Source organism: Schistocerca serialis, chromosome 11 (assembly GCF_023864345.2).
Source record: "Schistocerca serialis cubense isolate TAMUIC-IGC-003099 chromosome 11, iqSchSeri2.2, whole genome shotgun sequence".
Lineage (NCBI taxonomy): Eukaryota > Metazoa > Arthropoda > Insecta > Orthoptera > Acrididae > Schistocerca > Schistocerca serialis.
Window position 1 is genome coordinate 190,385,359 of NC_064648.1, and position 18,011 is coordinate 190,403,369.

The 18,011-nt window shown below is 36.7% G+C and overlaps 1 protein-coding gene across 1 annotated transcript in view; it reads right to left on the bottom strand.

The window, feature by feature from the left end:
* LOC126426635 (putative sodium-dependent multivitamin transporter) overlaps positions 1 to 18,011 on the bottom strand; it is a 69,971-nt gene that overhangs the window by 16,604 nt on the left and 35,356 nt on the right. Inside the window, exons 7-8 of the mRNA XM_050088523.1 lie at positions 10,647 to 10,805; positions 8,927 to 9,151 (exon numbers count right to left, since the gene is read on the bottom strand). Of these exons, the coding sequence (XP_049944480.1) occupies positions 8,927 to 9,151; positions 10,647 to 10,805 (384 nt within the window). The remainder of the gene's footprint in view (positions 1 to 8,926; positions 9,152 to 10,646; positions 10,806 to 18,011) is intronic.

Genomic DNA, 18,011 nt, shown 5'->3' on the forward strand with positions numbered 1-18,011 from the left:
CATTAGTCTCTTAATTAGTGGCTGGAATGAATGGCTTGACAAGAAATCAACTGTCTCTTAAAAAATTTTTGAATTTCACTTTTGAGTCAAAAGGCTTAAATTCTTCTTTAGGACAAGAAGACCCCATAGAGGTTATCATTTTACTTTTATATAGTTTTTTGTTTGTCTTTCTACATTTAATGATGATGTTTTGTTGCGGTGACATGAAGAATAAATAAACTCTTCATTATCATATCATTGATTAATGTTTGTTGTTTTGATCCATAATTTATGATCATAAGATTAAGTTACCTTAGGGCTAACAGCGTAATTGTTTTTGGGAGCTCATACTGACAAAGTAGATTGCGACCTCGATGTTGGATTAAGAAAAATTTTGGTTGCAGGAGCCCAGTGATTAGGTCTGTTCAACCCTTAAATTCTTACTGTGCTTCCAAGATGGCCGCCGAGTAAGTGACGCCAGAAACCATTTCCATAAAGTTAAGTGATTTAGACAGGAATATAATTTAGTTTAACGCCGACAACAAATTAAATAAGTGCATTAGTGTATCGTTTAGTCTTGCCGTTAAAGGTTTGACTTTTCTTTGCGTATTTTTTCAGAAAACACGAAAAGATCGTAACTTCGTGAAGTCGCGCTTAGGCTTAAATTTTGTAAACGTGTTTGTTTCTTGTTTCACGGTAATTTAACTAGTTTCTCGGTAACAAATAAGTAAACTATCGTAAATAGCGTATAACTTCATTGTTTTAATACAGATTTCAGAAAAACAGCGTAACTTTATATTAGAAACTTGCTTATATACATTTGTTTATAGGCCTATTTCTCGTAACGTTTTTGGAGAATCAAAGTTAAAGTATCTCGTTTAATTGTCCTTTTTTTCATTCCATCGAGTGAAATATATAATAAATAGCATATACCTTCATTGTTTTAATACAGATCTCAGAAAAACAGCGGAATTTTAAATCAGAAACTTGCTTATATACATTTGTGAATAGGCTTAATTCTTGTAACGTCTATTTTGATTTTCGGTAATTTAATTGATTTATTCTAGCTAAAGTATTATTTTTGCCATGAGTGAGAAGTGCCTGACTTGCCGTAGAATTGTTAGTTCCGGGGTTTGGTGTGATGGATGTAGTAGTTTTTTTCACTGGGGGGGACTGCATTGGCGTGGGTATTGGGAAAGTGGATCAGGCTCATCAGTGGTTATGTAGGATTTGCAGCAGAGATAGGAAGATAGTGGAACAGGAGGGGAAAATTGCTGACCTTCAGGCTGAGCTAGATCAGGCTAAGGATGATTTGGACAGGTTAAGGAGGGAGAAGGGCAAGGAGAGGTGGGAAGTGGCAACAGGTAGCAGAAGGAACAGGCCTAGAACTAAGTCTGACAGTTTTGTGGTGAATGTCAAAAATAAGTTTGACCTGTTGCTTCAGTTAGAAACTGATGAGCCTCAAGCAGAGGTAGGTGTAGACAGGACACAACAAACTTTCAATAGGAAATTGAAAAAGAATGTAGGAAAGTCATCGAAAAGGAAGAAAGTTTTGTTGTTAGGCAGTTCTCATGCCAGAGGTGTAGGCCAACTTCTGCAGGAGGAATTAGGACCAGAATACCAGGTCACAAATTTTTTTCAAACCAAGTGCTAGTCTGGATCAGGTGACAGAGGATTTAGGTTCACTCTGTAAAGGATTTACCAGGGAAGATACCATGGTTATTGTGGGAGGGCCAGGGAACAGCATCGACAGAGATCCTGGAAACAGTATAGAGTGTGACCTGGTAAAGATTGCGTCGGCATCGAGACACACCAATGTTGAGTTTGTATCTGTCCTGAGACGCCATGACCGGCCTCATTTGAACTCTTCTGTTGGGAGAGTTAATTTGGAGTTGGAACAGCTGCTTGGGTCGGGTGCGGGGGCTCATATTGGTGTGGTTCCTGTTGATCATCTCAGTAGGTGGAACTATACCAGGCACGGCCTACATCTCAACAGGAAAGGGAAGGGGAAACTGGCTGGGGTAATAGCAGGAAATTTAAGGGGAGGAGGCACTGCCATGAATGGTAAAATATCAGTGGTTACAGGTGTTGGAGCAGCACCTTTTTTAGGATAGGTAAGACATAAAGATGTCAAGTTCTACGAGAGGTCAGGATTGAAACAAATCTTCAGTTTAGGAAAGAAATTAAACAGCACAATTCTAACACATTGGATCACCGATCACAGCTGTCAATTATAAATTTTCACCAATCACCAGAAATTTTATCTCCACCAAGTTGTATCTCAGTCCCAGGTAATTGCATTGATGAATTAAAGTCACCCAACCCAATTGACATAATCTGCCTCTCTGAACACCATGTGACCACTGGTATAGGAAATAGGCCTAAGCACAATGAGAAACTCAGACAGGAGAGTACTGCAAATGTTAGAATAAGGAAAGGTTCTCATAAAAGTATAATTAAAAATAATGTAAGTATATTTCATCAAAATATTGGGAGTTTAAAGAATAAAGTAGGTGAGCTTCTGGTTTGTTTAGAAGATTTAGAAGCTGAGAATGAAATAGATATACTATACCTGTCTGAGCGTCACATTGTTACTGATATGGATAAGATAAATTTAAGTAGATATAAGCTCTCTGCACATGTAATGAGAGGAAATATGGAGAAAGGAGGAGTTGCCATATATGTCAAAAGTTATCATTGTGCAAAAAGTATAGAAACAAAAAAGTTTTGTGTAGAGAAACATACAGAAGCATGTGCCTGTGAGCTTAAATTAAATAAAGGCACATTTATAATTGTAACTGTATATAGGTCCCCATCAGGAAATTTTCATCTATTTCTGAAAAATTTGGACTCCTTGTTGTGCTATCTGTCAGACAGGGGGAAGCAAATTATTATTTGTGGGGACTTCAATGTAGATTCTCTGAAAGAGGGTAATAGGAAAAATGACCTTGAAGTATTACTCGGTTCTTTCAATTTGACACCCGTTATTGATCTTCCTACTCGGGTGGTAAAGGATAGCAGCTCACTGATAGATAACTTCTTTATAGACCAAGATAAGTTTAACCAGATAAAAGCTCAGCCTGTTGAGAATGGTCTTTCTGATCATGGTGCACAGCTAGTTACAATATATGACATAGCTCCATTCAGCAATACTAAACAGTCCTCCAAAATAGTACGTTCAGTCAACGATTTAACAATTGCTAATTTCAGGGAAAGCTTACAGCAGTTAGACTGGGATGAGGTGTACCGTGAACCTGATGCCAATTTAAAATATAATTTATTTCATGACATTTTTGTAAATGCATTTGAAAACTGCTTCCCCAGGAAAATAGTTAAATATACTCGTAAAAAACCTTGTAACAAACCATGGCTTACTAAGGGTATAAAAATATCTTGTAACTGGAAAAGGGAAATGTATCTGACAGCAAGAAAGAGTAGTGACCCAGAAACTATAAAAAATTATAAAAACTACTGAGTTATATTAAGAAAAGTTATTAAAAAATCCAGGAGTATGTTTATCATGTCTGAAATCAGCAACTCTGATAATAAAATTAAAACAATTTGGAATATTATTAAAAGAGAAACAGGTCAACCAAGAGCACAAGAAGACAGTGTTACCATCAAATTGAATGAAAACTTTACAAACAAAAAGTCAGAAGTTGAAAATATTTTTAATAATCATTCTCTAAATGTTGTGGATATAGTAGCATCCAGGTGTTCATTAGAAGATGCTAGGCTGTTAATGGAAGAGGCCATACCTATGCAATTTGATACAATTGAAATCTCACCCACTTCTCCCTCTGAAATTAGGAAAATAATAAACTTGCTTAAAAGCAAAAACTCACATGGAATTGATGGCATTTCCAGCAAAATACTAAAAGCTTGTTCTCAACAGATAAGTAAGATTCTCAGCCACCTGTGTAGTAGCTCTCTGGAACAGGGCATTTTCCCTGATAGACTGAAATATGCTATTGTTATACCTTTGCATAAAAAGGGGGATAGATCTGATGTCAACAATTACCGTCCAATCTCCCTTCTAACAGCTTTATCCAAAAATTTTGAGAAAGTAATGTATTCAAGAGTAGCTTCACATATCTGTAAAAATGAAGTACTAACAAAATGTCAGTTTGGTTTCCAGAAAGGTTTTTCAACAGAAAATGCCATATATGCTTTCACCAGTCAAATTTTGAATGATCTGAATAACCGAACACCACCCATTGGGATTTTTTGTGATCTCTCAAAGGCTTTTGATTGTGTAAATTATGAAATTCTGCTAGACAAGCTCAAGTATTGTGGCATGAGTGGGACAGTGCACAAATGGTTTAATTCGTACCTAACTGGAAGAGTGCAGAAAGTTGAAATAAGTAGTTCTCATAACATGCAAAGATCAGCACATTCCTCAAACTGGAGAACTATCAAGAATGGGGATCCACAAGGGTCAGTCTTGGGTCCTTTGTTGTTCTTATTATATATTAATGACTTGCCATTCTATATTCATGACGAGGCAAAGTTAGTTCTCTTTGCTGATGATACAAGTATAGTAATCACACCTGACAAACAAGAATTAACTGATGAAATTGTCAATACTGTCTTTCAGAAAATTACTAAGTGGTTCCTTGTAAACGGACTCTCACTGAATTTTGATAAGACACAGTACATACAGTTCCGTACAGTGAATGGTATGACACCTTTAATAAATATAGACCTTAATCAGAAGCATATAGCTAAGGTAGAATATTCCAAATTTTTAGGTGTGTCCATTGATGAGAGATTAAATTGGAAGAAACACATTGATGATCTGCTGAAACGTTTGAGTTCAGCTACTTATGCAATAAGGGTCATTGCAAATTTTTGTGATAAACATCTTAGTAAATTAGCTTACTGCGCATATTTTCACTCATTGCTTTCATATGGCATCATATTTTAAGGTAATTCATCACTGAGGAACGAAGTATTTATTGCACAAAAGCATGTAATCAGAATAATAGCTGGAGTCCACCCAAGATCATCCTGCAGACATTTATTTAAGGATCTAGGGATATTCACAGTAGCTTTTCAGTATATATACTCTTATGAAATTTGTTATTAACAACCAAACCCAATTCAAAAGTAATAGCAGTGTGCATAACTACAATACTAGGAGAAAGGATCATCTTCACTATTCAAGATTAAATCTAACTTTGGCACAGGAAGGGGTGAATTATACTGGCACTAAAGTCTTTGGTCACTTACCAAATAGTATCAAAAGTCTGACAGATAACCAACAAGTATTTAAGAAGAAATTAAAAGAATTTCTGAATGACAACTCCTTCTACTCCATAGAGGAATTTTTAGATATAAAATAAGAAAAAAAAGAAAAAAAACCAAAACAAAAATATTAAAAAAAATTTTTAAATAAAAAAATAAATAAAAACAAAAAAATAAAGTTGTTATATTAACTTAAGTATGTTGTTAAATTAACCTAATTATGTCATGTATTGGAAAATTCGACTCGTTCCACAACATTACGAAATACCGTATTCATGATCCATGGAACTAGTATTAATCTAATCTAATCTACATGATCTAAGTTCAGTCTGGCGTGAGCCAGGTCAGTTTCTATCCTAAGACTATTAATCCATATTAGTACAAAAGGACCATATGGTTAAAATATTTTTGACTATATTGATTAATATTAATTAATTTACTATTTTGACAGATTAATGTGTTGAATTTAGAATTCATTTATGTAGATTTTTTCTACAAATGGTATAGATACTTTATGATTTATTTATGTTTATTTTAAATTTTCGTTTATTTGTTATTTGTGTTTCAGTTAGTGTTGCTTTCTTAACTTAATTGGAGCGGTTATAGGTTATATTCAGATTTGTAAGGGTCCAAATAAAGTAGGTTTTGTAGGAATCCCACAGCCCTTTAGCGATGCTATTAAGTTTATTTGTAAGGAGCAGCCAATTCCTATTGTATCTAATTATGTACTTTATTATTTTTCTCCTGTTTTTAATTTAATGATTTCTTTGGTTGTTTGAGTAATTTTCCCTTACTTAACTTATATGTGTTCTTTTTCTTATGGATTTTTGTTTTTTTGGTGTTGTACTAGATTAGGTGTTTATACCGTTATAAGTGCTGGGTGGTATTCTAATTCAAATTATTCTGTTGCTCAAACAATTTCATATGAAGTTAGTTTAGCTTTGATTTTATTAGCATTAATTATTTTAATTGGTAGTTTTAACATAAATTTTATAAATTATCAGCTTTATTGCTGAATTATTATTATATCTTTTCCCTTAGCTTTAGCTTGTTTTGCTCCTTGTTTGGCCGAAACTAATCGTACTCCTTTTGATTTTGCTGAAGGTGAATCTGAGTTAGTTTCGGACTTTAATATTGAATATGGAGCAGGTGGTTTTACTTTAATTTTTTTAGCTGAGTATACTAGAATTGTTTTTATAAGAATATTATTAGCTTTAATTTTTTGGGGGTGATTCTTATTCTTTTATATTTTTTATTAAGCTTGCTATTATATCTTTTGGCTTTATTTGAGTTCGGGGTACCTTACCACAGTTCCGTTAGCTTGAAAAAGTTTTTTACCTTTATCTTTCAATTTTTTTTATTTTCTTTGTTGGTTTAAAGATTTTATTTATCTCATTTATTTAGTGAAATTTTTTAAGAAAAGTTAAACTTCTAGTTTTATGTTTTCAAAACACATGCTTTTCCTAAGCTAATTAACTTATTTATTCCTTAATTAGCTTATCTCATGCGTCTGCAACATCTACATTAATTAAGAAGTATGTAAAGTAGATGATTGTTAAGATTTGTCCTGTTATGATGTAAGGTTCTTCAACTGGTCATTTACTAATTCGGGTTAATAGACATACAACAGCTACTATAATTCAGAATAGAATCTTATTAATAGGATAAAATTGGATACCTCGGAATGGTGTTTTATTATAGAATGGTAAAATTATTAAGATTCTAATTGATTAGAATAATGGAATAACACCTTCTAAGTTGTCAGGAATTGATCGTAGAATTTCATATGCAAATAGGATTAGCGGGTACAAAATTATCTGGGTCTCCTAGAAGGTAGGGGTTAATTAAACATAATATAATTAATAATGATGTTATTAATACCAATTTGATAGAATCCTTGAAAGTAAAGTATGGGTGAAATGGGATTTTTTTGATATTTCCATTTAGCCCTAATGGGTTATTAGATCCTGTTTGATGAAGGAAGAATAAATGAATTGCTGCCATAGCTGCAATAATAAATGGTAATACAAAATTAAATGTAAAGAATCAATTTAATGTTGCGTTATCAACAGCAAATTATCCTCACACTCATTGAACTAAGTCTGTCCCTAAGTATGGAATTGCTGATAATAAATTAGTAATTACTGTTGCACCTCAAAATGATATTTGACTTCAAGGTAAAATGTATCCTATAAATGCAGTTGCTATAACTAAGAATAGAATTACTGTACCAATTATTCAGGTGTGTATGTATATATAAGATCCATAGTAAATTCCTCATCCTACATGCAAATAAATACAAATAAAGAATATAGATGCTCCATTTGCATGTAAAGTTCGAATAATTCAACCATTATTTATGTCTCGGCAGATGTGTACTACACTACTGAATACTATTTCAATATTTTATGTATAACGTATAGCTAAAAATAGTCCAGTTACGATTTGAATTACTAAGCATAACCCTAGCAGGGACCCAAAATTTCATCAAATGAAATATTTGTTGGTGCAGGTAAATCAATTAAAGAGTTGCTAATAATTTTAATTAAAGGATGTCTTAATCGTAATGGTTTATTCATTAGTAATTTATCTTATTTTACGAATAGGCCCCTGGTTAATACTAGTAATTTCAACTACTGCTAATAGTGCTAAAAATAAATTATTATTATTATTGTAATAATGAATGTTGGTCTATTATATAATTTTTCTAAAGATATTGTTATTTCTTGGTAATTGATGAATTATCAATATTTATGGTTCAGTATTTTTGCAGAAGTCTATAAATTTTGTTATGTCTAGTATAATTAATATTGATATAATAAATCCCCATATTGTTAGGGTAATAATTATGGTAATTGATTTAGGTTGAAATATTTCATTTGATGCAATTCTTGTAATATAAATAAATAGGACTAATATACCACCAAGAAATGTTAAGAATAAAATATATGATAGTCAATATCTTTCCATTATTGTTCCTGTTATTAATCAAACTAAGAAAGTTTGGAGGATAATGAAAGTATTATTGATATTGGATGTCTTAATTTAATAAAATTAATATTGCATTTGATAGTGATATAATTATTATTTTAATCATTTCAGGGGTTAGTTTATTTAAAACATCGGTTTTGGGGACCGATGATGGAAGCTTTCCACCTCTGAAGTTTCAAAAGTGGGGCCTAGACTTATCTCCGGTTTACAAGACTGGCGTTTTTTTTTTTTTTAAACTATTGAAACTAATGCTTATATTCTCTGTTTTTACTTTTTTGTTGGTTTATTTTGCTGGTGTTTCTTCTAAACATAAACATTTATTAATGGTTCTTCTGAGATTGCAGTATATTGTTCTTTCTTTGTTTATATTAATTATTGTTTTTCATATTGAATTTGATTATGATTATTTCTTTCCTGTTATTTTTTGTTTTGTTTTTTCTGTCTTTGAAGGTGCTTTGGGTCTTTCTGTTTTGGTTTCAATAATTCGGTCTCATGGTAATGATTTTTTTAATTCTTTTGGTTTATCCTCATGTTAAAGTATTCTGCTTTACTTCAGTTATTTCATCATAGTGCCAATAACAAGAGATAGGCCAAAAGATCCACCCTGTAGATAAGTGAGTTCACTACCAGTATATCTCGGCACCTGAGTTCTACACACCAGACCTCTCTACAGAGTGTCTGGCGAGGCAGCAGGATGAGGAGTACGTACCGGCTCGTTGGCGTGGGGCAGGAACATGCCGAGTGAGAAGAAGCCGAGCACGGGTCCGCCGACAGCGCCGAATATCGTGAGGCTGGCCTGCAGCACGCCACCCAGGAACTGCGCCATGAAGGCCAGTCCCAGGAACAGCAGTCCGAACATCAGTGCCAGCAACTTCCCCACAAGTGGCGACCGCGACTCCGCCAGTGGGTGGCCCCGGTACCGCACGTACAGTGGCTGCCGAACACAACAAAACTGCATCACCATTTCGTCACGAATGGCAATCGCACAACTGGCTAGAGACCACATATGCAGAGCCCCTGCACTAACACAGGAACCGATACCTGTCTCCGCAACGTTCCGGCGGTGGTCTCTCGGCAGTCTGCTCACGGTATCTTGACAGTAATCCGTGTTTACACTGGTAAGCCAAAATTGTGAGGCCGCTGCCTATTGCCAGATTCAGTGCCGCCTGGTGCACTGTAGGTATGTGATGTGAGAACAAGTGGCTACGAGCACTGTGGAAACTGCACAGCTCATTGGATTTTGGCGTACTAAGGTCATTAGCATCTACGGACAGTGGTCGAAGGGTGGTGGAATCGCAAGTCGGTGACAAGGTGTTTAATGTCTGTGCCAGTTAACAGAGTGTGGAGGTCGGTGGCTCGCCTGCTCTGTCAAGAAGCACGGATGGCAGTCTTAGTGATATCTGACAACTTTGCAGGAGTCTCGTTGCAACTGAGTAGGAAGTTTAAGAGCAGGTACTACTTACCAATGAGCAACCTGAAAAACGTCTAGCAGTTACACTGTGGTTATTTGCAACTTGATACATTTGTGTTTAAAAACTTTTATATTTCAGTAGCTGCTTTATCTCAGTTTCTGGTATCTAGAGTGACTTACACAAAGCACTTCTAGTATTTTATTATAGTACGTATAATGATTATAATGTGAAAGTATGATTAATAATGTATGTAAATGTGTCAAATGAGTTAGAAGAGAGATTGCATAATCAATGGAAAAGATTTTTATTTATTCAGGTCTAACACTAAAAACCTCTAAAACGACAGGCATCATCAATTTAATTACAGCTACTATGCTCTTAAGCAAAGAGAATGATAAAATATTTTGTACATTTTTAGTTTACTCAGCACAATAGACACACATTTATACTTGTTTACTTGTGCAGAAATATATTATGCTTTTCTTTTTTAACAAGAAGAAACATCAAAGCTTGTACTTATTGGCTCCGTTCCCACCTGATAGAAGCATGTAATGGATTTATCATCATTCTCACATCCCCAGCTGGACCTATAAGAGCTTTGGAACTATCTACTTATCATATTTCTCACTCACTCCAATTCAACCAGTCAAACACGTGTGAGTGTAAGTAACTGTGAACCAAATGTAATCTAAGGCTGTTCACTTATGTGCCATTTACAAAAGACAGAACATATCTTGGCAGATGCTCATTCTCTTGTATCTTCTCCAGTGCAAACCAGGCTCCAGACAACCAAAATGATTTACAATTCAAAATAAATAAGAAAGTAGGCCCATCCAGTTGATGCATTTAAAAACACACACACACACACACACACACACACACACACACACACACACACACACACACACACACACACACACATATTGGTGCACAAACACCATACATCAGCTGTTTTCAATACAGGGACATATGACACCTATCCACCCATAGCCCACATATTCCTCTCATCGCAGCTGCAGTAGGCCTCATCTTAAAGTAATCTTCCAATGTGACGGCAGCCAGCGAGTTGACGGCCGACGAGACGGTGCTCAGGGAACCACTGAAGATGCCAGCGATGAAGAGGCCCGGCAAGCCCGGCATGCCGCTCATTGTGTCCACCACATACAATGGCATCAGCTGCAAATGAAGTGCTCGTGTCATTCTGAGGGCAGCTGCATTACATCCGGCACAGGAGACTGTGACAGCGCTGACTTGGGTAAAGAGAGGATGGACCGACATGTGTCTGATTTCTTGTCAAATACCTCTCAGTTCAGTTACCGCAACTGCATTGTAATTTGTACCAACTTGGAACTTCCTGGCAGACTAAAACTTGGTGCAGAACAGGATTCAAACCTGAAATGTCACCATTCAGTGGATTGCTCTTCCTGGCTGAACTATCCTGGTACAGTTGACACCCCGTCTTCACAGTCAGACAATTGCCAGTACCTCTCCACTACTTTTCAAACTTCACACAAGACTACCAGTACTCCTTGCTCTATCACAAAATTATCTCAAATTACCTTAGACATTATGTAACAAGAACTGAATTTGTTACTGAAACAAAGCATCTAATTTATGTTTGTTCCAGGGAATTAGATACTTAAATACCTATTTACTGAGAAAAAATTGGAAAGAAACTTTAATATATTGCTATAAGTTTTACTGGAGACAAGGACAATAATTATATACACTGCCCAGCCAAGAAAGTAAAGCACTCTGAAGACTGATCAGATGTTAATGTAACAGAGCACACATACACACACACATGTACATGCGCGCGTGTGCGCGCGCACACACACACAGACACACACACACACACACACACACACACACACACACACACACACACACACACACGAAATTGTTAGAATGGCCATCAGAGTAAATTACTGTTTTTCATGTTTTGTCTGGTATGATATAAAAAAGGCATGAACAGATTTGGACAAACTGGTTCAAATGGCTCTGAGCACTATGGGACTTAACTTCTGTGGTCATCAGTCTCCAAGAACTTAGAACTACTTAAACCTAACTAACCTAAGGACATCACACACATCCATGCCCGAGGCAGGATTCGAACCTGCGAGCGTAGCAGTCACGCGGTTCCGGACTGAGCGCTTTAACCGCGAGACCACCGCGGCCGGCAGATTTGGACATTAAATGGTCACTGTGAAGGAGACAGAGAAGCTGTGTACTCATATGAGAAGCGTTATCAGCACCTGCAGAGGCCTCATAGTGTGTTTCCATTTGGCCAGATTTTCTAATTATGTAATATCCAAATTAGATTTTTGAAAACAGCCACAAGTCACACTTTTTTTGTATTGACTGGTTTCACTCTTCAGATTAACAAGAGCACCATCATAATATACACTGTAAAAGATAAAAATTGAGGCAATACAGGAAACTTACACTGACATCACATGAATTACATATTCTCCTTCCAGTATGGTGATTTACGTTTAAAGTTGGCTGACAGGCCTAAAGATTAATGTGGCTCTACTATAGTACTTAAAATTGTGTTTAAACTGTGTTTAAAGTACAGCAGTAAACGATGACACAGATATGACAGCACAAAAGGAACATACAAGTAAATCTGTAAAAATCAAAATATCTTTCAAAATACATTATAAAAATACATATTTAAAATATCCATTCAAAAATGCACTCAGAACTACTGTTTTTAAAGATATTTCTAATAGGATGATATGGCAGGTAACATATGTTTCCAGAATGACATTTTCACTCTGCAGCGGAGTGTGCGCCGATATGAAGCTTCCTAGCAGATTACAACTGTGTGCTGGACCGAGACTCAAACTCGGGATCTTTGCCTTTCGCAGGCAAGTGCTCTACCACCTGAGCTACCCAAGCACAACTCGTGCCCCATCCTCAAAGCTTTACTTCTGCCAGTACCTCATCTCCTACCTTCCAAACTGTATATTAAATCATATACACACATTAAAAAAAAAAGCTTTGCATCACCCTGGTTCCCAGAACTCCTGAAGATATTGTATCACAGACACAGTCTCTTTGACTGTTCAGAGCTCCACTAAAAGTGCCCAAAGATGTAAACAACCATGCATAAGCAGCACCTATTAGATGGAGGGGACTGACAGCCAATCAGTTCCAGTGATTCCACACGAAGGAGGTACATGGCTCCTGTTGTCTATAGTTCAACCGTGCCTAGATGGTTAATTCTGCAGTTTGATCATGTCTGCATTGTAACTTTGTGCCAGGAAGGCTCTCAACAAAGGAAGTGTCCAGGCGTCTCAGTGTGAACCAAAGCGATGTTGTTCAGACATGGAGGAGATACAGAGAGACAGGAACTGTTGACGACATGCCTCAGTCAGGCCGTTCAAGGGCTACTACTGCAGTGGATGACCGCTACCTATAGACTATGGCTCAGAGGAACTCTGTCAGCAATGCCACAATGTTGAATAATGCTTTTTGTGCAACCACAGGATGTCATGACTCGTCTCAAACTGTGCCCAGTAGGCTGCACGGTCTGAAACTTCTCTCCCGACGTCCGTGGCCAGGTCCGTCTGTGCAACCACGACACCGTGCAGGTTCCACAACAAAACATTGTCTCGAAATTTGGTAGAAAATCCGAAGAAATTCTGGTCGTATGTAAAGTACACAAGTGGCAAGAAGCAGTCAATACCTTCACTGCGCAGTGCCGATGGTACTGTTACCGACGACTGTGCCACTTAAGCGGAGTTATTGAATGCAGTTTTCCGAAATTCCTTCACCAGGGAAGATGAATGGAATATTCCAGAATTTGAAACATGAACAGCTGCTAGCATGAGTTTCTTAAAAGCAGATACTTTAGGGGTTGCGAAGCAACTCAAATCGCTTGATACGGGCAAGTCTTCAGGTCCAGATTGTACACCGATTAGGTTCCTTTCAGATTACGCTGATACAATAGCTCCCTACTTACTTAGCAATCATATACAACCGCTCGCTCACCGATAGATCTGAACCTACAGATTGGAAAATTGCGCAGGTCGCACCAGTGTTTAAGAAGGGTAGTAGGAGTAATCCATCGAACTACAGACCTATATCATTGACGTCGGTTTGCACTAGGGTTTTGGAGCATATATTGTATTCAAACATTATGAATCACCTCAAAGGGAACGATCTATTGATACGTAATCAGCACGGTTTCAGAAAACATCGTTCTTGTGCAACGCAGCTAGCTCTTTATTCGCACGAAGTAATGGCTGCTATCGACAGGGGATCTCAAGTTGATTCCGTATTTCTAGATTTCCGGAAAGCTTTTGACACTATTCCTCACAAGCGACTTCTAATCAAGTGGCAGGCCTATGGGGTATCGTCTCAGTTGTGCGACTGGATTCATGATTTCCTCCCAGGAAGGTCACAGTTCGTAGTAATAGACGGCAAATCATCGAGTAAAACTGAAGTGATATCAGGTGTTCCCCAGGGAAGCGTCCTGGAACCTCTGCTGTTCCTGATCTATATAAATGACCTGGGTGACAATCTGAGCAGTTCTCTTAGGTTGTTCGCAGATGATGCTGTAATGTGCCGTCTAGTAAGGTCACCCAAAGACCAGTATCAGTTGCAAAGCGATTTAGACAAGGTTGCTGTATGGTGTGGCAGGTGGCAGGTGGCAATTGGCAGTTGACACTAAATAACGAAAAGTGTGAGGTGATCCCCATGAGTTCCAAAAGAAATCCATTGGAATTCGATTACTCGATAAATAGTACAATTCTCAAGGCTGTCAATTCAACTAAGTACCTGGGTGTAAAAATTACGAACAACTTCAGTTGGAAACACCTCATATAGTGGGGAAGGCGAGCCAAAGGTTGCGTTTCATTGGCAGGACACTTAGAAGATGCAACAAGTCCGCTAAAGAGACAGCTTACACTACACTCGTTCGTCCTCTGTTAGAATATTGCTGGGCGGTGTGGGATCCTTACCAGGTGGGATTGACGGAGGACATCGAAAGGGTGCAAAAAAGGGCAGCTCGTTTTGTATTATCACGTAATAGGGGAGAGAGTATGGCAGATATGATACGTGAGTTGGAATGGAAGTCATTAAAGCAAAGACGTTTTTCGTCGCGGCGAGATCTATTTACGAAATTTCAGTCACCAACTTTCTCTTCCGAATGCGAAAATATTTTGTTGAGCCCAACCTACATTAGTAGGAATGATCATCAAAATAAAATAAGAGAAATCAGAGCTTGAACAGAAAGGTTTAGGTATTCATTTTTCCCGCGCGCTGTTCGGGAGTGGAATGGTAGGGAGATAGTATGATTGTGGTTCAATGAACCCTCTTGCCAAGCACTTAAATGTGAATTGCAGAGTAATCATGTAGAGGTAGATGTAGAAGTAGAAGTCGTAACTGGTACCTGAATTTTGGTTGCTGCCTCCTTACATTATCAGCTTCTGCACCAGTTGGTGATGTATTATAATTTGTTGGAAGTTATTGTTCTTTAAGGTTTAAAATACTCCTCTGTTATTTACTTGACTGTATTGCGGATAGCTTTGAGCCCAAGTTTTCGTAGCTTTTCATACCTACGGGACCACTGCTGTAAGTAAATAAGATCAAACAGCAATCTGTTTTCTGTGAGGAAAGGAGATTGCTTGGCACACAAATTTCCTTCAAACTACATGTCCCGCTACATCAAAATTGGTCATTGGAGTTCAGCACCATATTATTGTACAAGATCATAATCCAATTACTGTAATTAAGAAATTATGAAAGGTTGTTAAGTACTGAATGAAAACTGTAGAGAATGCATTTCCTTTCCTGTATTTTAGTGAACTTTGTACACTTACAATTCTGTCGATCGATAGCCAGCGACGACAATGAAGTTCACCTCCTTTTCCAAAAACAAGATTTTTCTATTCTTCACTTCCAGAAAATTTGTATACATAAATATTTGGCAACTGTACACATACTTTACTCGGTTTTATCACTAAAATATCAATTTTCATTAAATGTCACAATACGTTCTGAGCGACGGCCTAGCAACACATCCTCTTTCCACAAGATACAGATTAACCGTCCTCTTTTTTTATTAAGTCAATTGTCTTTTTTTAGAGTCCATACTCAAAGATTCACAACTACTATCACTGCGGGGATTGCGCGCTAAAGAGTTTCTTGCTGTGCAGCTGCACTTTACTTCACTTCAAGTACTTTTTGAATCACATTTACATTTACAGTATTTACATACATTACTGAGATTCTCAGTATAAAATCAGGCACATATTGGTTTAAACAAAGGGCAGTGAGGCTCACATAGCATTACAACATGTTTGGAGACAACCTGGTCAGGCGGATTGCCTTAGACACACTGTCCAGCGAATGCACCAAGGTGGAGGTTGCCTGCTGTTTTGGGGAGGCATTATGTGGGGACGAGGTATGTCACTGGTACTCATGGAACGCACCGTAACAGCCGCATGATACATGAATGCCATCCTCCAACCGATAGTGCAACCATATCGCCAGTATATTGGCAACGCATTTGTCTTAATGGACGACAATTTACGCCCCCTTCATGCACATCTTGTGAATGACTTCCTTCAAGATAATGACACCACTCAACTAGAGTGGCCAGCATGTTCTCTAGACATGATCCCTGTCACCTGGGATAGATTGAAAATGGCTGTTTATGGATGTGACCCACCAACCACTCTGAGGGATCTACGCCGAATCGCCGTCGATGTGTGGGACAATATGGACCAACAGTGGGTTGATGAACTGGAGGACAGTATGCCACGACGAATACATGCATGCATCAGTGCAAGAGGACGTGCTACTCGGTATTAGAGGTACCAGTGTGTACGGCAGTCTGGACCACCAGCTCTGAAGGTCTCGCTGTATGGTGGTACAACATGAAATGTGTGGTTTTCATGAGCAATAAAAAGGGCAGAAATTATGTTGATCTCTATTCCAGTTTTCTGTACAGGTTCTGGAACTCTCAAAACCGAGGTAATGCAAGAGTTTTTTGATGAATGTAAATTACAAATGATGAGGAGGAATGCTTTTTTGATGTTTGTAAATTGACTGGAAAATTTTTGGTGTAATCAGTGACATAAATCCTTAGTTTGTTATTATTTGTCTGCAACTATCAACAATGTTTAGGTTGTATCGATTTTAACCATCCATTTTATGATACATAATAAAAATGACGTTACATCAAGATAAAGAAGGAATTTTTAAATCCAACTGCAGAATTACAGTTGATTAAATCTTTTTCATTGAAAATTAACTGTGAAGAAAAAGCAAGAGTAAATTAAAGAGTAAATTTATACTATGTATAACCCAGCATCCAAGTTCATTGTGTTTGAGATAGCAAACTAAACACCCTTCAGGGAGTGAAATCACAATATAAAGTTTCATAATTTACACAATAAAACAAAACAGAATCTGAACTTTTAGCTGAAACTTTAATGTAACAAACAGAGAATGTGAGACTGTTGTATTAAATACACTTGTTTTGTATACAGGCCAATTCAGTTCATCTTCATTTCAGACAATCATGCATATGATTTTTTTCCAGTAACTATTCTTTATGATATTAGGAAGTATGTATGGAAATTACTTTAACTGAGTGTATGATCCACCCTTTTAAACAGATTAGTTCAATTGTTTGTAATATTAACCTCTCTCACATTTATTCTCGTAACTGAAAATTGATATGATTTAATGTATGTAAAATAATATGAATTGGCGTAAGAAACCACTACAACTGATGGGAAGGGACGTTACAATTTAATTGTGTTTCAAATTAACACATTTATAGAATTAATTTTTTTAGGCCTGATGTAAATTTTCATTTGAAGGGACACAAATTGATAAAATTTTACTGCAAAAATTTTAATTATATAATATGATGTATAGCATAGTGTGTCTAGATAGGTTTCTAATTACTATTTATAACTGTACCTAAATTGAAACATAATCATCAATAGTGCATGTACTAGTTTACATTGTCAACAATATGTTTATGTTCTATTGACTCTGCTTACTAAACTAGTATGTTATGATAAAGTAAGCAGTGTGATCAGTCACATGAAACTGGAGAAGCTTGTACAATGTTGTGAAAATGGAAGCTGTATTCTCTAGAAATAGTAATGTGTATTCAGAAGTTATTCTCTGAATAAATCATAAAACTGATCGTTTGGAGTTTGAATGCTACCTTGAGAAGAAATTACTATTCACAAACTGCAGAATTTAGATGCCATGATATCTTCAGTGAAAAGAACTCTGGCCACACACATTAGTTTAGTATGAGTTATAAATGTAGCATCACAGTTCTAAAATATTTCATTGCAAATAAGTCATTAACAACTTTAAGCATTTGCAATTAACAGTACTTGAAAT